Here is a 27995-nt window from a genome sequence, read left to right as displayed (position 1 = left end):
TCACGCTTTGGTACAAGTGCTGGACGCTGACGATTGGCCGCCAGGGCTGCCTCCGTCATCTGTCCATTTGTCCAGGCTCCGGCGGCGGGCGTTCATGAAGAAGTTGCTGACGGTGGTGAGTTCAAGGCCCAGCTGCTGCGAGATGGTGAGCTGCATCTCCTTGGATGGTCGCTTGTTCTCCTTGAAGATAGCCAACAGGGTGCGGCGCTGCAGGTCGGTGAAGACCAGTCGGGACTTCTTTGGCGTGCTGTTGCGCTCCTTCGCCGTGTCCTGCTCCTTCCGCTTGCAGGCTGCAACGAGCAAATCGGAGACAAAAACACGACAGGAGAGGAAGTGGGGTGATGTGAGAAAGAGACAGAATGAAAGTGTTAGTGTTGTTTGCACTATTTGAGCAAAGGTTCAATATTAGAGAAGGCTTTGGCAGTGTGCCTCAAATTAAACACAAACAGAAGATCATGCTGACAGACGCTCATGTTCCCGTGGACCTGTTTACTTGACCTGCTGTCTGTCTCTGTCTGTTTGTCCCACTCAAAAATTAGGACACAGCATGAGAAGCAAAAAAAAAAGAAAAAAATCTGACAGGTATTGCGGTTTCTTTATCTCTGCTGCTTTCTCCCTCAGGGCTGTCAGCCCAACGAGACTAGCAGACTGAGGCGGGATCATCTCCACATCCATCTGTCCGTCCATCCGTCCGTCCGCTTAAACTAATAAATCATCATTTAAACTATCTAAAGTATCTCTGCATTTAAGTATGTGTCATCTTTCTGCATCTGTGTCGTCAGAGTTTAGAAATTCCGCTGCCAAGATTTCTGAGTTGGGAACTCGTTTTTCCATTTATTCCAACAGCACATGATTAAACTATCCACTACCTGCAACGCTGTAGGCTTCTCCATACTGTAGAAAGGTTGTGTTGTGTTTAAATTACTGACACCTTGTTAGCATCAATATGTTATCAATATGTTAGCATCATTTGAAAATACATACAGTACCTTCTGCACTATAAGGCACACATCTAATGAATGGCCTATTTCTAAAAAAAATTCATAAGGCACACTGGATTATAAAACGCATTTGAGAACTTATCATCAATGTATGTCCTATTTTAAAACTTTTTTTAATATATGGATTTTAAAAAACTGAGAAAATTAAAGGCTTTTAGGTGCGCCTTATAGTGCGGAAAATACTGTACTCTTGCTAATATTCATCCACATGAGGTAAAACAAATGCATTGATCACGCTTTGTCTGTTCTGAAATCATGTTTTGCATCTGGTTTCTACCAGTTTGCCATTGTGTATGGTAATCTGGTCCTGCTGTTTTTTCTCTAAACTCTAACTACACGGTTCAGCACATGGTCTCGCATCAGTCGATAGAATTAGATTTTCCTCCTGGAGTCTGTGCAGCGCTGATGATTTCTATCTACAAGCAATAACACCTGAATCCACCCTCTAATCACAGAGAATCCCTTGGAGTGTAATAATGTCTAAAACATGTGTTTGGCATCTTATCTGTTGACATACCCGCGTGTTAGCGTTTGATACAGTACACTTTATTTATTGTGTTTCTGTCTTTGCTGAAGGGAAAAGTTCACCCTGATCCTTCAAGCTGGTGAATTTTCTTTCACTCAAAATGTTACTGCAATATTGAAACACATTCCAGAGATTAATATTTCATGATCGAATATTTTAATGTGTTTTCTAACCGTTTGCAATCAGCAAATATCAGGATATCACTTTTAATTCCAGTATTTGAACATACAGTGCCTTGCGAAAGCATCGGCCCCCCACAAGAACTTTTTGACATTTTGCCACATTTCAGGCTTCAAACTTAAAGATAACAAACTGAAAATATTTTTCATGAATCAACAACATGTGAGAGACAATCATGAAGTACTTTTCAGTTTTTCATTTGTAAACACAATATAAAATGTCGAATAAATTTGGTTCCACCTCACGATTGTGTCTCAAGTGTTGTTGATTCTTGAAAAAATTTTTCAGTTTGTTATCTTTAAGTTTGAAGCCTGAAATGTGGCAAAATGTCAAAAACATTTTGGGGGGGGCAATACTTTCGCAAGGCACTGTATATAAGTTGACTCGCCATGGATCTGCCAAAACTCTAAAAGTCACTGCAATTTTTTTTTATAAATATGAATTCAGAGAAAAATAGCGACGCTAACAGTAATATCATATCCTCTGAATGTGTGTATTCTCTCACTGAAAAGGATGAAGAGAAGGAGGAGGAGGGTTGGGTGCGTTTGATTTGATTATCTTTCTGAATTGAGTATGCATGTGTCAGAGCCAGCTGATCAGTATGAATCAGATTAAAGACTCAATTCAGGCACAACGCTATTATGTAAGGTGAAAGTGCCCACACACACACGCACACACACACACACACACACACACACACACACACACACACACACACACACACACACACACACACACACACACACACACACACACACACACACACTGACCTCACATCACTCCTCTGACTGCTGCCTTCACCTCCTGATGGCTGAGTTAGCTGGTTAGACGCTACGTGATAGAAACACCTTAGTGATGCTGACACTGACTGAAACCTGAAATCTGCATCACCCGAGACACAATTACCCGTCAAATGTTTGGCATTTGTTAACAGTCTAGTATCTGTACTGGAATTTAGTGAAAGTGAAATGAATCAAATACAAAACTATCTGCTGTGACTTCCAGGTGGCGCTGCTGACCTATGATGGACGAGTGACACATTGAGCGCAAAAAGAGACTGATGTTTTTTTCTTATTTGTACTTTTGTACATGTCTTTTCTCCTAATGTGTTTAATAACTATAGATGGACTATAGATGGAACATGCTATGTAGTATAGAGGGAACTGAGTCACAGGATCTGTTTGCTCAACCAACACCGGAACAATCTTGGACATCGGCCCAGACTATTTACTGGATCATTGTGATGAAACATCTTTACACATTTACACATGAATATTGTCTTTAAAAAGTGTTTAATGTGAATTCAGACTTGCATCACTCTGGTAGGTAACCTGTAAAGCTGCTTAAACAACATACGACAGGAATCTGATTACTGAACCTCAACACTTGATTGGTGCTCGTAGCGCTGAGCAGAGCCAGACAGGGATAATATTTCAGGTGGGTAATGTGATGTCAACCCAGTCCTAACTCTCATTTTTCTGCTGAAGCTGCTTGGCTGATGTTCTGTCTGTTTACGGCAGACCATCTTTTAGGACTCCTGCACACAAACACGAGTCCAAAATCAGCCACAACTGAGAAATAGCTCCATCTTCATTACATTCATCATCTTAGTATATGCGCACTTGTTACATCCCGCTTCAAAGAGGTGATGTATTGTAATTGTCAGTGTTCGTGTATTCGTCCGTTAGTCCCTTAGTCCACCAAATATCTTCACAACCATTGCAGATAGAAAGATGAAACAAAAAGCACATTACTGAGGCAGCAAAGGGGAAGAAAATGAGATGATGACCGTGACCTTGAGAAAACTAGGTCAGGGTCAAATTTAAACTTTTATACATTTATAAACCAGATAAGATAGAAAGATGAGGAAGGCCAGTGTGAGTAAGACCATAGATCTACCTTAGCACTAGCTTTAAACTATGGTCTTTCTTACACTGGCCCTCTCCATATACACTAGTCTATGCACTACTCATTTATGATCATTTTCCTACAAGAATATTCTATTTTTACTTTAAAAAAATTTTTGAATGGTTTTCCGTCTCAGAGCTACACTTGAAACAAATAAAAATCCTCTTATCTCACAGATGATCAATGAGCCAGTTAGAATTAATAAATAATTCACATAAAATTTCACACATTTTGTCCATTATGATTCTTTATGTTATAAAATGCTGTTTTAACTAATGTTTTTTTAATTGAAAACAAGTTTATATTCTATATACAGTATACAATATATAAAGACAATTAATTATATGACATTATATCAATTTATTTTTATACGGATGTAATGTAATACCGATCTGATTTTTAAACTCTGGCTGACCTGTGGTTGTTTTAGACAAACAACCACATTATATGCAAATGTTCCAAATCAGTCTGCAAGTAAAAAATAAATGCTGATAAAATTCTATATGAAACACTGCTTTCCATTTATGTCTTCTGGCTGCCGGCAGCTCAGCATCATTTCAGTACAGACCTGAAAACTGCAAACATTTACATGTAAAAAACAGAGCAATCATAATCAGCCGCCCACGAGCAGCGGCCGCCACCAGAGAACCAGCGTCAGAGATCCAGTACAGGTCACAGTGATGGTGAATACACACTCACATTATTCAAAAAGGGTTTACCAGTTTGAGAGGAAAGAGGGGGAGGGCGTGCTTTTCTTTGAAGGAGAGGGTCCAATCAATCTGATCGATAACGCAGGGTTCCTCTGCCTTTCATCAGCTCTCTCTCTCTCTCTCTCTCTCTCTCTCTCTCTCTCTCTCTCAGGCATCAGGTGTTACTAAAACTGTCTCTAACAGGGAACAAACTCAAGGCAGAGAATTGCTCGCCTTCTGTATTCCGTCTCTTCATGCGAGTCAGCTGTCAGGTGAGTATCATCACTCAACATAAAACCTCAGTCATCGTCAGCTTCCCTCTCACAGCGCAGCCACTGTTACACCATCATCCATAGTCCCACAAGGTATCTCCACCATCTCTACGGTTTAGCCTAGCTAGCAGAGCTCAGGCCAAACTCCAATGCTAGGTCAACATGTCCAAAGCTCTCTGATGAAGATGTTCTGTCTGACTGGTCAGAACAGAAATCTATACGGTGGTCAAAAATGTTGAGCAAACACAGCTTTAATGAGCTCATGACAGAAAACATGAGGCAAACCAGTGCTCTTTGAACGAGACAAACACAGACACACACGCACGCACACACACACACACACACAGACACACACACACACACACACACGTAGTAAATAACTAATAGTAACCATCTAATCAATTTTTTCTACCACCTATCCACCATTATCATTTCATTCATTTTCTTGAAGATAAGACTATCAGTAGCCGTCTCATCTTCAGTCACTTATCTGAATCTGGGAAACGAGTTTAGACTGGAGTCTAACTCAGCTCACATTGAGTGGAACACAGGGTATATCCCGGGCAAGTCGCCAGTTTAACGCAGGGCAATATAGAAAGACAGTCTTACAGTCATACAAAGCTGGAGAAGCCAGACAGAACTCACTCAGAAACGGGAAGAACATGGGAAGCAAAGTAAGCAATCAAACCTGGATCCTTCTTCTAGTGCTACCCAATGCCCCACTGTGGTGCCCTCCACCAATATCATCTTTATCAATAACACTCACAGCACAGTCATATAGGCATTACCACTGTACAAGTGATCACAGTCATCCATTTGTGATTGTGTTCACCAACATTACCTCATGGTTACCCATGATCACTTTCATCATCCCATTGATGACATGATCAGACCACGGCTGGAAGAATGTTTTCGCGATCATTTGCAAGTAACATCAACTGGTTTTATGATCAATCAATCAGCTTTTATTTATAAAGCGCTTAATCACATCAACAGACATTTCAAAGCATAAGTGAAAACTCCTTAATTGAGGAAGAAACTCCGGGCAGGACCCAGACTCTGGAGGTTGGTCATCCGCCTTGACCGGTTGGGTGGAAAAGAAATACAATTGACTAAGTGCATATTTTCACCCAGCAAAGCAAGCTTCACTAACGGTAGAACCGCCAATAAAGTCTGCAGTGACATCTCATCCAAGAGACTTCTTCAGAACTGAAGAAGTCTCTTGGATGAGAGACAAAACTTCTTTAAGAACTTTCTTAACGTTCAGTGGATTGACTTAAACAGCTTTGGATAACCATGACCTGGATAACTGAGAACCTACACAGACATCTATGAGTTCAACAGCTCTGAGTGAACCTGCTCCTCTAATCCCACAAGTATCACCCCTCATCTATCCATCAGCTGGGATCATGCTCCCTTTCTTTCTCCGTGCCATCATAGTCATCCAAGCAGCTGTAATCGTGCTTTGAATTAACCAACTACATGACGGGGAACATGTATTGAAGACAACAACCCAGGAGTTGGTGAACGAAGCCTGACTTTCCCATCCCCACTTCAGCGCCTGCATCAAATTGCCTAACTAAAACCATAGACGCTGACTCTATCTGGCCTATCTGCCACTCTCTCTGTCTTTCTCTTTCTCTTACCCTGTACTTCATTTTATTTCTTTTCCACCCAACCACTCAAGGTGGATGGTCGCCCTCCAGAGTCTGGGTCCTGCCTGGAGTTTCTTTCTCAATGATGGAGTTTTTCTTCGTCACTGATGCTTATGCTTGCTCTTGGAGGGTTCTGTTGGGTTTCTCTGTCTGTTAAAGCACTTTGAAATGTCTGTTGCCATGATTAAGCGCTTTATATATGAAACTTGATGGATTGATTGGATCAGTTCATGTGGAACCACCAGGGTCACTTTGTAGTAGAATCGTTTGTATATAGAGCCACATGCAAATATGAAACACACTTGTTCACATTGAAGACCAGACTAAACTGAATAAAAGGAAATATTCTGATAACACACGCTGTACTGCAGAACAAGAGGTCGAGTCGTCCACTGTGGGAGCTGAGAGGCTTTATTTCACCTTAAAGCCTCTTCTCTGCTCACTTGAATGGGGCTCAAGAGCAGGTACCACTCACGGCCAACACAACACTATATTATACAGAGGGTTTAAAAGCTGCTGCTGAATGTCAATAGAAACATCAAGGTGATGTTTTAATGGAGCATCCATCTCAGGTGAATAAATAGAAACAGAGTAGAGAGGTTAAGTAAGAGGAGAAGGCATGAGAGTAAAAGATGGATGACACGGGAGGCAAGGAAGGAGAAAAGGGAGAATGAGGAGATCAGGTTAGGAGTGAAGACGATAGCAGAACTTTACCTTCAGATGTATTTTTTAAAAATGGCTCGACTTTGCCTGAGTCAGTTTTTGAATTTTCCCCTTTTATTATTAGTGTTGTGTCTATGGTTGTGTTGTGCTGCTGGAACAAAGGAAATGTATCCTTTGAGAGAAGAAAAAAATCTTCTCTTCTCTTCTCTTCTCTTCTCTTCTCTTCTCTTCTCTTCTCTTCACTTCCCTTCTATTCTATTCTATTCCACCACCCTGTTAGCATTAGGTGACCAGATCATCGTGTACTAACAGCGACTGGCATTGTAACCTAAGGGGGAGGTCTGGTGTGCACTGGTTTCCACAGGATGTGTCTGTTCCACCCAGAGGGATGGAGAAGAGTTAAAGACTGTGGAGTAATGAATACAGAGAGACGTTACAGACGCACAGAGTTTGATGGTCGATATACCTGAATATAAAGACTCCAAGAAAAAAAACAATAATTTAACAGAAACAGCCTCCTCTCTTTATGCGCAGTCTCTTTTGTCTCTCAGACTTTCTTTGTTCATAATTTAATCTTCTATTGCTGTCTTGCTTTTTCTTTTGTCTCCACCACTATTTCCTCATCACTTTCTCTCTCTCTCCTTTTCAGACCTGCCTTTTGTTCCTCTTGTTCTCACCTATCATCTATCTTTTTCATTGTACTCATTTTCTCTCATCCTCTGTCTTTTGTCTCCATTATCTCTCCTCTATCGTCTCTCCTCTTCTCTATTCCTCCAAAACTCTCCCCTCTCCCTCTTCGCTCTTCCTCTTTCCTGTCTCCTTGCCTGGGTGTCTCCTTCCCCTCCTTCATCTTCCTGCCCCTCCTACATTTCTGTCTCTCTCTTCCCTCCGTCTTTCTACTTTCTCCACGTCCATTCTCGTCTTCTCTCTGTATCTTTTTTTATTGCACCATTACCACTTAAGCCTTGGTATCCATTACATAGAGGGCATGTAAGTGCAGGGTAAGTACTAAAGTCGCCCTTCAACATACACTTCACTGTGTGTGGCGCCACGTTTGGATGCTTCGACACTCTGTCATGAGCCAGCAGCGCTGAGCAATGTTTGGATGAAATCATTAATTAGCTGAGCATCGTTCCATTTTTAACATGTTTGATGCCTTTGCAAGTTCATAGGTCACAACCCTCCTAAATAATGAGTGCTAACTGTCATTTGATTTTGTCACCTGATTTAATGACAGTGTTGACGGTCACATGGGTTCCACCGAGGACGATGATAGTACAATGGTCGTGCATTTTTTGAAAACCTCACTTAGACAGATTTGAATATTTATGACATCATGTTGTCTCATTTATGCTATGCTTAAAATACTGGAAGTTTTCATTTCATTGGATTCTTCCCAGTTCGTTGCCTGATCTTTCCACCAGGTCTGGTGGAAAATCTTTCAGCAGTCTTGGTGAAATCAAACCAGCCAACAAACAAACACGCTTGGGTGAAACACTCAGTACTAAAACTAAGAGAGTGAGCAGATGGATGACAATCTGGACAGGGAGGACAGGAGCCGTGAAGACAACAACCCATCACATAGCCCCTTAATTTATTGTGGAGAACTCTTACATTACCACAACTGTCCCAATGTTCACAAAATATAGAAGACAACACAAAAAAAAAACAGAATAGAATTTTTTAAGTTTAGTTTTCAGCATGTGTTGCTATGACTTACAAAATCGCAAGTTTTAATTAAAGCCTTGTCTGACGATGTTGTATTTTATGACCATGTTTAACTTGATTCAACCATTACCTGTCCAAAAAATGGTCATAGGGCAAAAACCTTTTTTTTCCTCATGAGAATATGTGACATGAAAACAAGAAGGGGCTGCTACATGAATTTTAAAAAAATCATTATGACATTTAATTTACTTGTTGTTTTCAACCATTGTTGTTATTTTTTATGACAACAAATCATTTTAATTAAGAGTGCATGTCGATAGTATATTACATGGTATTCAAGGCAAAAATTTTGATGGGTGTACAACAAAATTTTGAGAGCATTGACCAGATGAACTGGTTGAACACCTGAATGCTGCATCTTCTTCCTCTGTGCTTTTTGTGTTGCGTTGCCCTAAAGGACCCTGGAAGCCTCTGGTTGGTCTTTCAAGTGTCGTGTTACGGTTTCCTTCACAGCATCCTTTAGTTTGGAGGTTTAATTTAACATGTGCTCTCTAGAGTCCAACAGGAGAAATAAAATGAAGTATTTGTTAAAAGCGCTTCAGGCTTCCTCCTGTTAGAGCAACACAAATGTTCACGTGGAGGCTGGAGTTGTTGTTCACTTACAGTAGTTGGAATATTGCTGTATAACACAGTCTGCAGGCGTCATGAGATGTTGAGGAAAAGCCTGACACACACAGACACGCTTGATGCATTGCATCTTAGCACTTAAAGCTCACACACACTGATGCATACAGAGACATACAGCATGGTAGCAATCAGCAGTCCACTAGAAGCTTGTGTGTGTGGTTGTGCTTAATGCACCATGATGCTTTCCTGCTTCCGTTTTCAGAGAACCGGAAATGGAGCGACAGACTGAAGACTCTCTAACTCCGTTTCTCTCTTTCATCCAAACGCATTCATCTGTGAGAATATTCCTCCTTTTACATGCAGTGTTACACACTATGTCTGTAAGAAATGACACAACTAGTTAGTCCATCTCCACCCACACATCACCCACTCTCAGCCACCAATAACCAAACTTCATGTATTTGTACCTTAATCTGAGCTAAACTAAAACTCTGACTCCCTTAACTTCAACTCGGTCCTGTTCCACTGTCAACGTGTCAAGAAGACGTCACAAGTTTTATTTATTTCTCTTCCCTTTTTAAATCTGTAGTGTTTTTGACCAAATGCCTTCTAAACCAAATACATAGATTTCATCAATCTTTAGCACATTTTACCACGCTAAAACAAAATGATGAAAATTACACTAGAATCAGCATTTGTAGTATTACTGCTGTGATTATGTCAGCATATTTAGCAGCCAGCATTTAGCTCAGAGGTTTAGGACAGCCTCAACCAGCTGCTATGGGCAGCAAGTCTTCTACTCAGACGAGTCACTCAGACGAGTAACTAATCTATCACTGTTTCTGTACTAATGAGAGGTCAGTCATCTTTAAGATATTAAATATGTCCATTAAGATATGCTTGGAACTGTAAACTCCTGTAGTCTGCTAATATTTAATTTTCTTTAGACATGATTTAATGATAAATATTAATGGTGATACTGTTCTTGGCCTCAAATCTAAAACCTGCAGTAAATTCCTTTCTGACAAATGTTATCCAAACCTGATGGATCTTCTCTGTGCTAGAGAGCTCAAAGGTTAAAAACTAATGCTTTAGGACCGTGAACACACACTGGAGTTTATTTTGGCTCAGACCCACACACACACTATCCTGCTGCCCCAAATATACTCTCAAGTAATGAGTAATAACGAGTATTAATAAATTCAACATGAGCTGTTTCCTCATGTTAAGAACATGCTGCATCAGGAGTGAACACAGTGGGGCTCTGTTTGAACTGTGTTTTTGTTCCGTAAGATAATTGTGCGCATCCTGTACAATAAATGCTGACAAATCTGATTCTATGATGAGAAACAAAGAGGAGAGAAAGTGTGTGTGCAGAGAGACGCGTTATCAGTGTCTGATCTGTAGGTCCACACAGTCTGTGATGACATCACCGGACAAAGGTCTCACTCCCCTCTGTCACACACACACACACGCACGCACGCACGCACACACGCACACACACACACACACACACACACTGTAATGTATCTCCAGTTGTTTACCAAGAGGATAGCGGTGACCAATCACAGCCTCAGGTTGTCCAGTGATGTCATTGAGCTGATGAGGAAATGTCCTCAGAGGAATTTGAAGTCATGCTTCTCTTTCTCTCTTCTCTCTTTCTCCTTCTACGCTTTCTCCTTCCTTCATCTCATGCAGGTCTTTAGTTTGACACTATGCACCACACAACATCACGTAACTTATACTAAAATCAAAAACACTGACATTAGTTGTTTCTATAAACCAGAGTAAAGGATTCATGTGTTGAAATAATATCAGAACTGGATGCAGGGGACGCTTTGCAGCTGCGACATTTGACACTCAAATTAATGTGAACACAAGCCAAACCAAAAACAATGTGTTTTAATGGTTTTATGTTTTAGTCATAATGGGGAGTGTTGCATATTTGCAATACTTTGTATTAAGTGGTGGTATTTCTGCTAAATGAACTTCCACAGCTTGTTGACGTACATTCATCAAAGATATTGGAAATACAACCCCCCCGCAAATTCCTAAAAAAAACCCCACAAAAAAAAACACTCTTTAAAAAAAATCATAAAGGTAAAGATTGATTGATTTTTTAAAATTTTGTTCTAAGCCCTTTATGAAAAACATGTGAAAATTATTTTTTGCAACACAACGTTGTGAGATTTTTAGAACATGATCATAAGTAACAAATGGAGCAGCAGCAGACACAGTTAGCAAAAGCAAACTGGCCCAGATACACACCTAACAAGAGGAGAATTGTCCAACATTTTATGTTTGACTTTCACCATTGTGGATGTTAGAATTCGTCCTGTGGTGAAGCTGAATAATTCTCACTGTTGTTTTTCTTTTGAAGACTAAACATATAAATCTGTCCCTATAACATCTTATTTTAAAAAATCCCTAAAACAGGTAACCATACAACACACCATCCATCCATCCATCCATCTTCATGACCCGCTTGTTCCGCTGTTGTGGGTCGCGGGGTGCTGGAGCCTACCCCAGCTGGCTGGGAGCATAAGGCAGGGGACACTCTGGGTGCAACACCGGAGTGGTTATACAGAACATGAGGTTATACAGAACAGAAAAACATGTAAAAATATTTCACAGAAACCATGATGTTAACCTAAACGTGACGACACCTGTATCGACTGATTTAGTCTCTCATATCAGATTATTAAACATTTCATAATCTGATTTAACAGCTTTCTGAGTACTGTATAATAAATAGGTGAAGTTCACAAATGGTAATTTTTTTCATCTTAATAATATGAATAATTAGAAATGGCATCGTTTCCAGGAGTTGTTAATATAGTTAAACTGAACAACTAACCTGAGATGAGATGAAGCAGACTTCATTTATTGACTTTATGACAGTCCTAAAAATGTGATAAAATCGTCATTAAGACAAGTGACTGCACTATAAACCTTCCAGGAGGGAGAGAAAAGCATAAAAGTGTAAAAGAATTAAAGATAAATAAAAGTCTTGTGTCGGACGTGAATCATCTTTGCACAGAAATCTAAAAAACATCAGGAGAAAAAATTCACAGACCTTTAACCTGTTAAATGTTGACATGAGGATAAGTCTGTGGACACACACACAGTAAAGACAAACTAATGGCTGATGAGTTAACCAGCCTCTCACTACCTTTTCTTATCAGTGCAGTTTTTCGGCCTCCTCCAGTCATCGCCTCCCGTCTTAGAGCACAGCGCTATGACGGAGAGCAAACACGGACGGAAAGATAATCTTCCCTAATCAATAGCTTGTATTGTAATCGTTGATTGATCAAAAGGTGGTTGGGTAGCTATAAACAGACATCCTGGCAAACCGCTCACCACTGAGTTTGTCTCTCAACGATCGGTGGCATGTTAAACAAGTTGATCGTGTTTCCTGCTCAGACAGATGGAATATGATGAAACACTGAGGAGTGGCCACATACTTTTGGCCAAATAATACTTTTTTTTAATATTGTATAGCCTTTTTCTTCACTAATTCAACATTGTTGCTCTTTTAAAATATATTTGTCTGTTGTTTTTTCTGTTATTTTGCCTCAGTTATTCATTTCTACGGTAATTTTCTGTCTTCATTTTTATTTTTTCTGTCTTGTGAAACCTGTCTACATTAAAGGCTGTAATATCTACAATCAGATCCCATTCATCCAATATGAAAGGTAATCCAATAAGAGACAGATCCAGCTAAATGAATCCATTTATGTGGTACAATCAAATAGAGGATTCCCCTTCAAACCTATCTGTCTGATCCGCATCAAACTGGATGCTTTTAATGCTTTTACCACTAAATCTGCAGGAGGTGAGCCGGAGGCAGAAACGAGAACAAGCTGACCCGTCTGGATTTCTTGATCTGAACTACCAGCAGAAACAGAACAAATGAGGAGACAAGAGGTGTGTGTGGTTTGTGAGTCACATAAAGTCCACAGGTCACACTTGTAAAGTGTTCACATACGTCGAGGAGGGTTGGGGACAGAACTTCCTAATTTTTGAATCTGTGCAAAATCTTTGGACCTGAGACTAAATCTGAGTAGAGTAATCACACAGAAACACAGCACCAGTAGTTTTATAATTGTACAATTACAATGTACATTGTACAATTACAATGGTACAATTTCCTCCGGGATTAATAAAGTATGTATGTATGTATGTATGAATGTACAGTATGTATGTATGTATGTATGTATGTATGTATGTATGTATGTATGTATGTATGTATGTATGTATGTATGTATGTATGTATGTATGTACAGTATGTATGTATGTATGTATGTATGTATGTATGTATGTATGTATGTATGTATGTATGTATGTATGTATGTATGTACAGTATGTATGTATGTATGTATGTATGTATGTATGTATGTATGTATGTATGTATGTATGTATGTATGTATGTATGTATGTATGTATGTATTTATGTATCTATCTATCTATCTATCTATCTATCTATCTATCTATCTATCTATCTATCTATCTAGCTATCTATCTATCTATCTATCTATCTATCTATCTATCTATCTATCTATCTATCTATCTATCTATCTATCTATCTATCTATCTATCTATCTATCTATCTATCTATCTATCTATCTATCTATCTATCTATCTATCTATCTATCTATCTATTACGGTGCAGCTGGTAGATGCGGTGGCCTTTCTGGTGCTGCATTTTAGGTACGTCTGTAAGTTTGAAGACTTTCATGTCAGCTTCTGTCCAGCTTTTCAGACGGTTTTTGACGGTTCTGGCTCTGAGTGACCTGGACCCTGGCAGCATTATCAAAAGTCAACACTGCTGTAATCTCTGTGATGTGAAATAGACTGTAACTCCAGTGTATTCAAGAAGGAATAGCTGGAGTTACAGTACCAGTACCAGCAACTGGTATCGACTCAGAAGTGAGTGGGAACCAATCCCAAGCTATCCTAGTAGCTCAGTCCACCAGGTCTTGGCTTGGGGACCAGAGGGTTGCCAGTTCAAGACCAGACCAAAGTGATGAGTGTGGAGATGGAGGTGGCAGTTCATCTCCTGAGCACTGCAGAGGTGCCCATGAGCAAGGCACCGACCCCCACCAGCCTCTCAAAGGCGCTTCATGGTTGCCTGCCACTCTAATATCTGTCTCCATTAATTGCATGTTTACAGGCCCTTGGTGTGTGTGTGTGTGTGTGTGTGTGTGTGTGTGTGTGTGTGTGTGTGTGTGTGTGTGTGTGTGTGTGTGTGTGTGTGTGTGTGTGTACATGTGTAAAATATATATTGAGTGAAAGAATTTCCCCACGGCGATCAATAAAGTGTCTTTCTTCTTCTCTCAACAAAAACACACATTGAGGCTAATCACAAGCTAAGATAACACTAAGGTGACGAGACAAAGGTGTAATAAAAGAACATAATAACAACAAGAAGTAACAAACAGAAGTAGAACGCCCTCAGAGAGATGTCCCTCCATCATTATCATCACGATTGTTCTTCATTTGCATTTCATTCTGCTGACTGAAGGGGCCGGGTTATTTTTAGGATTATCATAAAGCCTTCAGATCCAGGCTCTCTCTGTTGTATACTGTATGTCAGCGCTCCTCTCTGCCCCCCCCCCCTCTCTCTTCCAGGAACTGGTCTGGATCAGGTTCCTGCAGATCAATGGGGATCTGGGTCCACACCGTTTACGTTATCGTTGCCAGTATTAATGCTCTTTTAATCTGCTCGGGATTACAGCCATTGATCCACATCATCTTTCTGCACGCACAGCCAAGCCCAAAACTGCTGCTTCATACACTCACACACACACACACACACACACACACACACACACACACACACACACACACACACACACACACACACACACACACACACACACACACACGCAGTCACGGAAAAGCACGCACCAATAACCTGATGGAGACAAAACAACACAACACAGGGAGCAGAAAGATAACAGACACTCTGTGTGTGTGTGTGTGTGTGTGTGTGTGTGTGCGCGTGCGTGCGTGCGTGTGTGTGTGTGTGTGTGGCAGCTGCGTTGTTTGTATTTGTTTTCACAATCTGACTATCAGAGTATTGATCAGGTAAAGATACACATCAGCTCATTTACATACAGACAACAGTCACACCAATCACAGGCTGGATCCAAGTAGTAAAGATCTGTTGGGTTTGGGATTGACACGTATAATAATGACAACAACAACACTAATACTAATACCAATACGAATGCTAAGACTGAAGAATACTAATGCTAATAATACAAATACCAATAATGCTAATACTAATGCTAATACTAATTCTAATATTTAATAATTCTCATAATAATACTGTACTCATATTACTACTACTACTAATAACAAAAAAGATTAAGAAAAAGATTCCAATCCAGGAAATAAGGAACTATATCACATTTTGTGAACTTCTCCGTAAGTCTCTGTGTGTCAACACTTCAGTATGGATTTAGACGTTGATCCACTGACAGTTTCATTAATTTCCCTGTGATCATCTGTTATGGATTATTGTGGGCATGTGATAAAGTATTTTGAAAATCACAAAGAAACCCTAACCCTAACCCTTTAACACATAAACATGACTCACAGCAAGAATGTTCTGGGTTCAGTTCCTATGGGTGGAGTTTGTATGTTCTTCCTGTGTCTGCAAGGGTTCTCTCCAGGTTGTCCGACTTCATCACAGCTCCAGAAATATGCAGCTTAGGTGCAAATTGTATGTAGTGTGTGTGTGTGTGTGTGTGTGGGGGGTTGTCTATTTTGACGATTGCAATCATCTCGTCCTCAAGAAAATGAATGGATGGATACCCAATAATTTTTATATTGAATATAATCTAAATTATTACTGGAAACAGTATTTTTATTTTTTTTAAGGATATAAAAATAGACATTTTACTAATAATGTAATAATGACAGATGCATGAGGTTTACAGAATTTTAATTATTCTATTTATTTTATTTTATTTTAATTTTTGAGTGGTCTAATTTGTCATTTTTGTAGGGTTTATAGCTTTTGTATATTTTTCAAAGTTACTAGTAGAACTTATTTATTTTCTTTTTTACTTTATCTTTTTAGATCATTTTAACTTGCAGAACGGTTGCAAAACCAACTAAAGGAGAATTGCACAGAAATTCCAATGTACCTATACTGTCCTGTATCTGTGATGGCAATAAACCATTCTATTCTATTCTATTTTATTCTATTCTTTTCTATTCTATTCTAACCACAATGATCATAACAGAATTTTTATGCACTGATTTATATATTTCCCATCTCTATAGGTTTCGTTGGACACAAGGTCAAACCACACCTAGGATTGAATTTCCTTTGTTTTTTATACGTTTCTCTTCCACCATAAACTCTGGCCGCTGCCTGACAGCTTCGTCTCGCCTGTCGTCGTTCATTACGCCTCCGGACAGACTTATTTCAGCAGCAATGTGACACCAATACTAATGAAGCCCAGGCAGGCAGGGATAACGAAAGAGCAAGGACTAAAAAGTGAGAGAAAGAAAATTCAGCAGGAAGAAGACATAAAACGGAGAAAACAAACCAGGAGCGACAGAAAAGAATTAGAGGGATTGGGGGGTGTCCAGTGGCCCGGATCTATTTTAGGGTGCTACGTTCTCCTCATAGAAACATCAATGGATCAATGCTGCTGTTGTATGAGACGTGTTGTTTACAGGTGATCGCCCTCTGCGCTGCCCGTCCCGTCTCCACCCGAACAGGGCCTCAAATCCAGGCCTCTGGCTCTGGCTCTGTTCTGGGTCACGTCTGACCCAAATTGAGTCTCCGCTATTGATCAGACCTGAACGTCTGCTACTGTGAGCAAACACACTGCTGGATCGTTGAACAAGTCTGAACACATGTTATTGTTTACAGGATCAACCTAGTGATTCAAACCAGTCTTGCAAACCAAAGGTGTAACCATGGAAACAACATTTTGGGGACCAAACACCCCCCACCCGTTTCTAAATGAAAATAACTTAATTTCCTTATGGGTAGAACTTTTTAATTCAAATAAATGCCTAGTAGTGTAGTGCTTCATAATTTAACAATTACTTCAGATTACATGTCTTTCTTTTTTTGTAAAGATTACACATTAGGGATTAATGAAGTACAACCATGGTCACAATACTCATATAATTATCATTTACGTTCAAACACGTAGATCTGCAATGTTGTTGTCTACACTGGGATCACAGTGAAGTTTACACATTTTAATTCATTTGAAAGTAATGGAGTGGAGAGACAGTGACTGACATTGATTTTATGTACTTCTGCTGGAGTACGACAACACCACTTGGACAAACCATAGACAACACTGCAGTAAAAAAAGAATGGTTGTGAATAAAATAAGGACCTATTATTAACAATCATTACCTAGTGTAACGATTATTTTATAGAATTATACTATATAAATTATACTATATTAAAGTATAATTACCATTAGTCCGCTGGGATAGGCTCCAGCAACCCCTGTGACCCATGAAAGTGGAAGCAGCAGATGCAAAGAATATATAATCATTATTTATGGGGAAATATCTTTTTTTACTTTGATTATGTTTTGGACATAATGGGTTTAAGTAATAAATATCAGTTAGACATTTCTTAAACTGTCGTTTGATATGTTTTTACTTAAGTTGTGTCCCAGCTGGTAGCATTCTCTGACAGGACGGGTTCAGCCAGAGCCACAGCTGAACCACGAGACCCAGCATCAACAGCCAGAGGGATATGTCTGCTGGGTCCTCCTGTTCATACCTCAGATGTTCATTCAGTTCATTCAAAACCTCTGCAGATCTCTGGAGACATAGAGGAAGGGCGTTGGGTTACAATCAGTTGTCTGTTCTTTTCTGACCAATAGGCTTTAACTGGCAGAATGCTAGCAGTTTGAAAGCGGCAGGCCAGGCTTACTGTAGTCACGGAGGCAAAAACGCTGGGAGGAGTTCGGGGAGGCCATGGAGGAGGACTATCGGTCAGTCTTGAAGAAATTCTGGCCTAAGGAGGGGAAAGTGGTGCACAGCCAACCCCTTTCACAGTAGAGGCGGAGAGCTGCTGACCTCGACTGAGGATATTGTCGGGCAGTGGAAAGAATACCTTGAGGATCTCCTGAATTCCGCTACCATGTCTTACACAGAGGAAGCAGAGGCTGGTATTTTCATAATCAATGCTATATTTGCACAATCAAAACAAAGAAACTTCGGTGAGAACGGCTAATTCAGCACTTTAGCTCCATTCATTCCCAATCATTTGTTAGCGCCCTCTAGCTGTGATGACGCGCTGATCGTCACACAGCAAGGCTGGATGAGTTAAAGAATGTATCACCTACAAAGCCAAGAAGACCCCACATGCTACATTACCCATAATGCAACAATCACGTCTATCAACCGCCAGTCTATCAACCTTTCTGTCAAAAAGTGTCCAAGCCCAAAATGAGAAAAATCTAATGCCATCATGACATCATTAGGGTTACTTTTCCCAGAGCATTCACTCGTCTCATGTAGATTGAGGCACAAAGACTGATGGAGAAGCCCCGTGTGTCTTCAAGGACACAACACTGGTACTAAATGAGCTTTTAACAATGCTGCTGCAGAGAGATATTACCAACAATGCACTGCTTTCACAATACATTTGGTAAATTATGGAGAAAGTTCTCAGAGCATGATTCAGAGTTATGTTCCTGTCCACCATGCTGCCTCTTACCTGTGTGTGTGTGTGTGTGTGTATGTGTGTGTGTGTGTGTGTGTGTGTGTGTGTGTGTGTTTGTGTGTGTGTGTGTGTGTGTGTGTGTGTGTGTGTGTGTGTGTGTGTGTGTGTGTGTGTGTGTGTGTGTGTGTGTGTGTGTGTGTGTGTGTGTGCAGCAGCTCTGTCTGTCGGTGCCATGTATTCTCTGAGCGCTCCACCTTGATGAGCTCAGAGGCCCGGTGTCACGTTTGATTTGACCACCGTAATAAAGTAGCGACAGGACCATTTTCTCTTCTCAACACCAAGCGCTCAGTTTGCCCCAGCAACACCTCCACTGCTCCGGCACGGCCGGGCGACATAATCGTTGTGGACAGTCTTAACAAAAAAATCACTAAGCCATTTCTCTGATTTTCTTATTGGGTGCTACAGTGACGGTGGTGGATTGTGTGATCACACAGGGCTGTTTGGAATTCACCGATTCCATAACAAGCTTGTTGAATTGCTGACCGATGTCCGACACTCAGGACATGCGTGTGCTCTATGTTTCTGAGGTCAAGTCTTCCACGTTATGTTGATCATATCTGCACTGCGATCAACAAATGAGCTGCAGAAACCGTTGTTCAGGTCGGATCCACCAAACCTGACTTCAGCAGCATTTTACACATCAGAGCAGTAGGGTGGCCATCGCTGTTACTGTTGCATCTCTTGATAACATGAGTGCAGGGAAGCTCAACGACTGTCCAAACATCTGCTTTCTAAAATGATGACATGCATTTCAATTGGTAGTCAAGGATACCAGCTCAGAACTATTAGCTTAAACCGCCACAGGAGGCAAGACGATGGATCCAGAGGTCTCCCCAAGCTGCTTCAGTTAGCTTTGCTGATTAGACTAACATTACAAACACTGTAACACTGGTACAGTCAGAAAAATGTCATGCATGAGGAAAGAAAAGTGCCACATCGGAAGTGAACAGTTTTGCTAATGTCTCTGCGGTTGGCCAAGATGCCTAATCCAATCCCTCAGATCTGGTCCAATCCAGTTCTACTCTGGTTGTTAACGCAAATAAATGACAAATATTATTTGTGTTACACCCCAAACCATGCCTTTTCTTTATCTAGACATCACATACCAATACCTGCTTTTATACTACAGTTCATGGTCTAACAGAGGTGGTTTTCACACCAAACAGAACCAACAGGATGTTATTAACACATTATTTCAGGGATAGACTCAGATGTCTCATGCTAGCATCAGCTAACGTAGCCTAGATCCTCCAGAGATTAGGATCTTCAGTCTGATAGCATCGCATCTGTCCGGCTCGGCCCAATCTGACACTGACTTGAATGACATTGCTTGAGTCAAGGTGTGTGACTCACACAGTTTCCTCTGGAGACGCAACAGCACCAACACAACTATTCCACAAATGCAGCGGATCCACAACACCTCCAAACACACACGCCATTCCCCTGTGTCCAGCCTCCATCTATTATTACTGATCAATAGCAGACATGAATATAGGAGGTCAGAACAGAAACCTGAAAATAAGAACAAACTGAGCTCCCACCGACTCACACTGCAAAATCAAACACACACACAAACACACATACACAACTGCTGCTGGTAATCTGTGTCATAAAGCAGAGTCCGCCTCATAAATAATGCACGGAGACTGTTAGCAGCAGGATGCATAAAATGGAAAATATTTAGGTTCAGTCATTCATTGTACAAAAACTATTAAAAATACATCAATGAGTCGTGTTCCTGCAGGACTATGAAAAGCTTTCAGCTCGGAGCACACGAAGCCGCTCCGGTAGGCTTTTAACGCCAAGCGTCTGGAGGACGTGCTGGGTTTCAGCGACGGCAGTTTAACGGCAAGTGAGAAAAGTAGAAGTGATTCGAACATGTATGTTAATGAGACGCACTAGAGCAGCGGTTGTGATGACGGTGCCAGTCGCCTGGTGAAATTTGTGCTTTATCCTTCATCATCCATCCCTGCTGCTGCAGGGCCATCACTTTAGTCCTTCACTCGCGTCGTTTTCTGACCTCTGTTTGCTTTGTTCACTATTTTAATGAGCCCTGATTTGGACATCATTGTCTTTTCATCCATTATTCACATAGAATCCTAGGCAGGCAGTCTCCTCCAACCAAACAATGGACTCCTCTCTCTCTCTCTCTCTCTCTCTCTCTCTCTCTCTCTCTCTCTCTCTCTCTCTGTCTCTCCCTCTCTCCCTCCATTTTGCCTGGTTAACCCGGCTCTGAGGTGAAGAAGAAGTGAAGTGAGCAGACCGAGGCAGGTCACGCCGAGATTCCCATCAATAATTCATCGGGCCGCTGCTGCCTCTGCTCCTGTGTTCAATTCCCCCGACGATCACATAATACCTCCCCCCAAAAGAGACGGGCAGGGCAGTGGGAAGGGAGGGGTGGCCAGAGAAAGAAGATTAAAAATGAGGGAGGAGGAGAGGAGAAAGGAGCATGAGGAAACGCTCCAGAGAGACATTTAGTCTTTAAGTATAATTCACTGGTTACTAACAAGCATACCGTTAAAAATCAGAATTCCTACATGTGTTCAGTAAAAAGCCCTGACATGACTCCCATCTAACCGTAGTCAGGAGGTCAGAAGAGTCAATCAGAGGTACGTGCTATAATTACCACCATTCTAACATAATAAAACATACATTTTGAATGGAGACTAGTTTGTAATCCTTCAATGTCCCCCCCCATGAAAGCTGAACTTTGAGTCATCAGCATCCATCTGCTGCATCAATCTCTGGAACTCAGCAGCAGGAAGTCAACCGCTCAGAAAACATGACTAGAAGGACACTGATTGATCAGTTTGTCCAATTAATCAGGAATAAATGTCCTCTGAACCAACATTTTTTTGTTAGTCCCAGCTGGATGCTAGTTGATCAGATGTATGGGCTCATTTATGTGACAGCAATTCAGTTGAACTGTTATAAAGTTTTTAATGACATTTTTGCTATGCTCCACACTACTGTCATGTGTACTTTCTTGTGGTATTTAAAAAAAACACAAAAACGCTACAGTTTTTGTTGCTGTATTTCACTCCAGGATAATACTTGGAAGATGGCATTCATGTTCTTAAACCCTTTTATTCTGTCAGCCTGTCAAGAATTACTGCAATGTTGGATTTGATGGCACCAGTTCTGACACTAACCCTGAGCTGACCACTGAAATATGGCCAGCAGCACATCTCCATAGGTAGCACTATCGACAGCACACAGGCTAAACAGCAGGACAAGTTAATTCATGCTAATGCTCCTGTCAGACAGCATTAGCATGAATCACTGTAAAAAACAAAAGGTGCAATTCAGGCCAAAGGGACCTGAGAGCAGGATGAGAAGTGTCCAGAAATATAGAAGGTGAATCTGAAATATGTATTTGAATTTGAAGGAGAATTGAAGGAGAATCACCTCTTTGATTTAAAGAATTTACATCCAGCTAAATGAGAAATGTTTTTCATTTCCGACTGAAAACTCCACTTTTCTGGACACAAGTTTTTTTTTTTTCATGGGTATAAAAATTCTCCATTTTGGATGGTTTTGTTTTGTCTACTGTCTGAGAGATCGTATAACGCCAGCAATGATTTGAAAAGAACCAATGAGAAACATTCCCGTTCAGCATCTCCATTTAGCACCAGTTTATAGCTTCTGCATCCTGGGAAATAATATTGATATTATAGGCAAAATCATTCTGGGACTATTTCTCAAAGAATGCAGCTTAGATGATTTAATTCACTGAGAAATTAATCCATGCATTTGAATCTTCTATAAGTATAAATAATTTTTGATTAAACTAAAATATTTTTTTTAAAAACCCATAATGGTCATTTTGCTTAAATATTTGCAGCAACCGCATAATTTGACATTTAATATAATGCAGAGAACAGAAAAGAGGAGGAATGTGACTTGGGATGTTTTTACATTCACTAATGTTTTATTGTAGAGAAAGTAAAGGTGATCATGTCTCCCACCTCTGTCATCTATGTCCTCCCCCTACATGTGCCTCCCTGCTCCTCTCTTGGTCAGGGGAATATTTGCTCCATCTATTGTCTCAGTGTTGCAGCTCTGACCTTTCACCTCTGCTCTATTGGTTGCTTGTAGTGCCGTAGAGGGAGAATGAAAGCTCCTTCTGTCTATATAGTCATTTTAGAATCACAGCAGAGGAGGATGTAGCTATTAGCGTAGCTCCACCTCTGCATGTTTAATATTGGCTGCTTTATGAATGTATTTCTATAATAGGTATAAATAGAGCCTGCAAAGAATTAAGCATGAGCCCCATCAGAATAGTAGTACTCCTGCGAGGCTACTCAGTGTGCATGTGATTCTGTTAACATTTTACAACATATGGAGATAATGCAAGTCACATGACCCCTCCTGCCCAGTTCCACCCTCCACCCACCTTAGCTCTGTTAGCCTCACCAGCAAACTAGAAGCTAAACCTGCAGACATAATTCAACTATTAGTGAATCTAGAGTCGCCACACTGGGATTTTTGGATATTTATGTATGAAAAAACATGAACAAATTACTTTCCTTTCTGTATTTTCTTCTCTATCACATGAATTATGTTCAGACAACCCTGTTTTGTTCATTTATTAAATAAAAGTGAGAAACTGAAGATAAAACTCTGGAAAAATTAAAAAGATACTAAACAAATACGACCAAACGTTGCGTTATGATTCAGCTGCAAAATATCAGAGACTGCACCAGGATGGAACCAAATTTCTATCACCATAAAATATTAAAACTCACTATTAAATTTCACAAACACAAATAGAGCTAAGAACAGCATAAACTCAGGGATTTATGAAACATATGCTGGTGATCCTGTGGAGATCGAAAGAATAATGTAGGAATATTTCACACAAAAAATAGGTGAGACATAGGATCTTACTGTAATGAAATTATTACAGACACTTACTGTATAATAAAATCAAATTCTCAGCAGTTTGTGATAATTGTGATGTTCCTGTATAAAATACAGTATTATTCATTATTATATGTACTAGGGATGTATTTTGTGTTTGATTCTTTGTCTAATTTATTACAAACCACTAAATAAAACTGAAGTAAGTCATAGAAAATGTTGACTGTTGTTTATTTTACTCTGCGTTTTTTGTATAGTTGTATTTATTGTTTTTTAATCTTGTTACACAAGCATTTTTCAAGAAGTAGTTACTTTAAATAAGGCATTTTAACACTGTTGAAGAATGTATTAGTGGTACACAGGTTGTGTCTAACAAATTAACATTACATTAATTAATTTTATTTTATATCCTTTCATTTTGAATTTCCTTAGAAAAATAAAGTAGACATGTTTTATCAGACATGTAATTTAGAGTGTTTTAATTAAATAGAAAAATATTCAAAGAACTGTAACAGTTGAATCTTTTATACTGTATATACTGTATACTGTACTGTATCTATAAAATACAGATTTTTTGGATGTATTACAGAAAATAAAGACACACAACACTTCAGAAAGTGTGACTGTAGTGGGAATATTTTTATTAAATATTTGAACTGTAAAATGAATTTTAAAACCACTTCATTGTGGAAAATATTTCACAAAATGAGCTCAAACTCCTGTAATTAAATACAGGTCAACATTTACAGTGTAAAACCTGCAGCTGCGGATTGTCTTCAGGATGGATTACTGTTAATTCATTTCCTACGAAATGCACATATTTCTAAAATATTTACAGCTTTGTTTTAAGCTACATGAGAATTTATTTAATTAGCAATTCAGTAGAATAATTTTATCAACACGTAAAGGAACGTCTATTCATCAATTTGATGAAATTCTAATATTGACAGTCATAATTATCACTTACTGGACGTTAGAATTTGTTGTTCTGTAAATATTCTTTGATGATGTGAACATATTTATAACATACCTCCTGTCTGACATTGTGTTTAATCAACAAACAATGTATTTATTTATAACATTAGTTATCAGTTTTTGTCTGCTAAACTCTGCACAGTTTAGCTGCATTCAAACAGCCGTTTCTGTGTTCTTGGTTTTAATGTTATATTCTTATATTTCTATGCAGCAGCATGGAAAAGCAGTAAACGCTCAATAATTTTAGACTGAATATGCAATATTAAGATGTTCCAATAAATGACACAAAATATTATTTCATTTTATATTCCATCCATGATACTGAGTTTAAACTATACAGAGAACAAGAGTATCTTACAAGTATTTGGCCAAAACTTCATAGCAAAGGGAAATAAGTCTCTCCTTCAGACCAGACAGCAATTTATTACCTTTCATGATAAAAAATATTTCCAATTATCTTAATGAGCTCAAAATTAACTCAAATATTTGTTACAATTTGTCAGCCAGCCAGAATTTGGAATCTGACCCCACAGCATGGATTGAAAGGCTCAGGAGCTTAAAAGAACTGAAGGATGAACTGAAGCTGTTCTGAACCAACACCAACACGTGTTTTGAAAGCAGCTAAATGCTTTCTTATACCTCTATAAAGGTATTTAAGATGAACTCTGCATCCAGCTGAACATCCAATCATTTCATTTTCCCATGAGTATTAGTCACATGAAACTATGCTTCCCTTTTCATCTTTTGAGCTGAATTATGTTTTTATTTTATTACTGATTTGACTTCTTCCTTTTTACACCTCAAGGACATCAGTCTGTGGATAATCATCATCATCATAGTCACTTTCAGCGCATGTCTCACAGATACCAGTTTAAACACTTGGAGTCTCTCCTCTCCTACATCATGTTATGCACGTGAACGTCACACGATGACAATGGTGACCGCGCTCCGGTCTCTGCTGCGGAGACAATGAAGGGGACAGCAACCCAGTCCCTCACTAGGGGGGGCACCAGACCCGCTGATGCTGCAGACCCTCACGTTCAGGTCCCTGTCTGGTCACCTCCAGCTTCCCCCCACTGCTCTATTCTTTATTCTCACACCTCTCCGGTGATGAATAAGAACATACAACACCAGGAGTCACACACACACACACACACACACACACACACACACACACACACACACACACACACACACACACACACACACACACACACACACACACACACACACACACACACTTCACACTTTTCAGTCATAGAACCTAACAAATAAATCTTATTATTAAATAGTTGTTTTCCCCAATAATTCCGCCATCCTCGTTTATTTCTTCTGTTGTCTTACTTGTTCACCATATGAGCCCATTTTTAGTGTGGCTCGTCAAAGAGTTGTTTGACAAGCAGGAAACAGGAAAACACAATCTGTGTCAGCACACAGCGAGAGAGAGGGGATATCCCGCGACCTTGTCATTTGGCATCGATCTCTTTTTGTTATTGATCAATAATGGTAATAACAGGAGTGATTCTAAATAAATTTCCCTCCACAGCGGAGCGCCGTGCTGGAGGAGAACACGAGGATACACCCAAACAGAGACAGCCACAGATAATAAACTGCACAAATCATCTCCTTACTGGTTCTTTTTCTTCTTCTTTTTAATAACTCATAATCCCAATCCTAATCCCGAACACAAACCAAACAAACTGTTTGTCTGCTCTTACCTGCCAGTCTGAGGGCCGACATCCTCTGGAACTCGGGCTCCTGCAGCCACTTCCACATCCTCCTGAAGGTCTCCCGGCCTGACTTTAGTTTACTCCAGGGTTTGGGGTTCCTCAGGAGGTCCGACAGGGTCCCCTGGGAGCGGCACAGAACCCTCTGGGCGAAGATGGCCTGGGGGATGCTGTACCTCTTCAGCTCCGCCGTGATCCTCTGAGCGACCTCCTTGGTGTTGATCTCCTCCAGCTGCCCCGAGCTGTTCACCCCCTGCGTCCCCGAGGAGGAGGGCGGTCTTTCCCTTGTGGAAGCCAACACGGGCCCGAGGGATGGAGACTGGAGATGGGGGTTGGAGTGGGGGTGGTGACCCGCCGAGGACGCAGCCGGATGCCCGGGGTGGTGCATCCCGTTCAGGTGCGGCATCATCCCGGCCGCCGGGCCACCGAGGCCCCGGTGCTGGTGGTGCTCTCCCCGGGCCAGCATGGAGGCGGTGTGGTGTGCGTCGAAGTTGAGCATTTTATCGTGGCCTCCGTGCGCCGTGGTGCCGTAATTGTGGAGACCCTGCTGGGTGTTGTGTATGGAACCCAGGCCGTTGCCCAGCACCGGGGACAGACTCTGACCCATCCCGGACATGTGGTCTTTGTGGTAGGGGCTGTATAAGTTGTTCATGCCCGGCAGCCCCCGCTCGTCCCGCATCAGGGTGAAGCTCCCGCTCACGTTCCCGGAGAGCCGCTGGTGGTGGTGATGGTGATGATGGTGGTGGAACTTCTCTGACACGGTGGAGATGGGGGGCAGCGGCTGCAGCGGGGTCAAGGTGGTGTAGGTGCCGCTCATCCCCATCCCGGGAGAGGACGTGTCGCAGGGGACGCTCATGGCGTGGTGCAGCGGCAGGGACAGCTCCGGACGGTACTCCCCACTGCCGTCCAGGATCGTGGCCATGCCGGTCACCATAGCCGAGCGGGATGACGCGGCAGCGGCGGCCAGGTCCTGGTGTATCCGCAGGGTGGACGCCGCCGCCGCTGCCGCCGCCGCCGCCCCTGTGTGTCCCCCCGATGAGCCCCCGCGGCCGTGGTGCGGGCTGTGGCCGCCGATCAGCTCCACGTCAGGGACCACGGAGCTCACAGATACCCCGCCATGCAGGCTGCCAATGCCGTCCATTGTCATGTCCGTGTTCATGGCGTAAGCGTCCAGATCCTTGGCCAGGCATCTATAGGCGTTAGTGTAGGCAGTCTTCATTCATCTGTCATCTCAGTCCATCAGGTCGAGCGGAATTATCTCTCCTTCTCCTCCTTTCTCTCGCTGCTTCTCCCTGATGCCCCGGGATGGGTCAGTAGCCGTAGTCCTCTTTTTCCTTCACTTCCTCGGTTGTTTCTCTGTTCTCCTGTTGCCTCTCCAGCCCGATGTCTTTGTGTATTTCCCCCGGAATGTGCACATTAAAAAGTGTATTTTTTAATATTATTTTTTTTAATTTTATCTCGATCGTACGGGCCTGTGCTGTGGCTCCCCCATATCCAGCCCTCTCCTCCTCCTGTGTTAC

General features: G+C 41.1%; 1 protein-coding gene across 2 annotated transcripts; it reads right to left on the bottom strand.

The window, feature by feature from the left end:
- On the bottom strand, positions 1–27975 carry onecut2 (one cut homeobox 2). Of its 2 annotated transcripts, none has more exons than XM_068335252.1 (2): positions 26467–27975; positions 1–290 (listed from the first exon to the last, which is right to left on the bottom strand). In XM_068335252.1, the coding sequence occupies exons 1-2, from the start codon at positions 27692–27694 to the stop codon at positions 1–3; spliced, it is 1518 nt and encodes a 505-aa protein (XP_068191353.1). In that variant the 5' UTR covers positions 27695–27975. The 2 variants fall into 2 exon arrangements, with proteins under 2 accessions (XP_068191353.1, XP_068191355.1); XM_068335254.1 differs by lacking the exon at positions 1–290 and adding an exon at positions 3147–3244.
- Positions 27976–27995: the final 20 nt, after the last annotated feature.

This window comes from Antennarius striatus, chromosome 15 (genome assembly GCF_040054535.1).
Source record: "Antennarius striatus isolate MH-2024 chromosome 15, ASM4005453v1, whole genome shotgun sequence".
NCBI classification, from domain to species: domain Eukaryota; kingdom Metazoa; phylum Chordata; class Actinopteri; order Lophiiformes; family Antennariidae; genus Antennarius; species Antennarius striatus.
The sequence above is the reverse complement of the archived record's forward strand: the minus strand, read 5'-3'. Positions and strand labels throughout refer to the sequence as shown.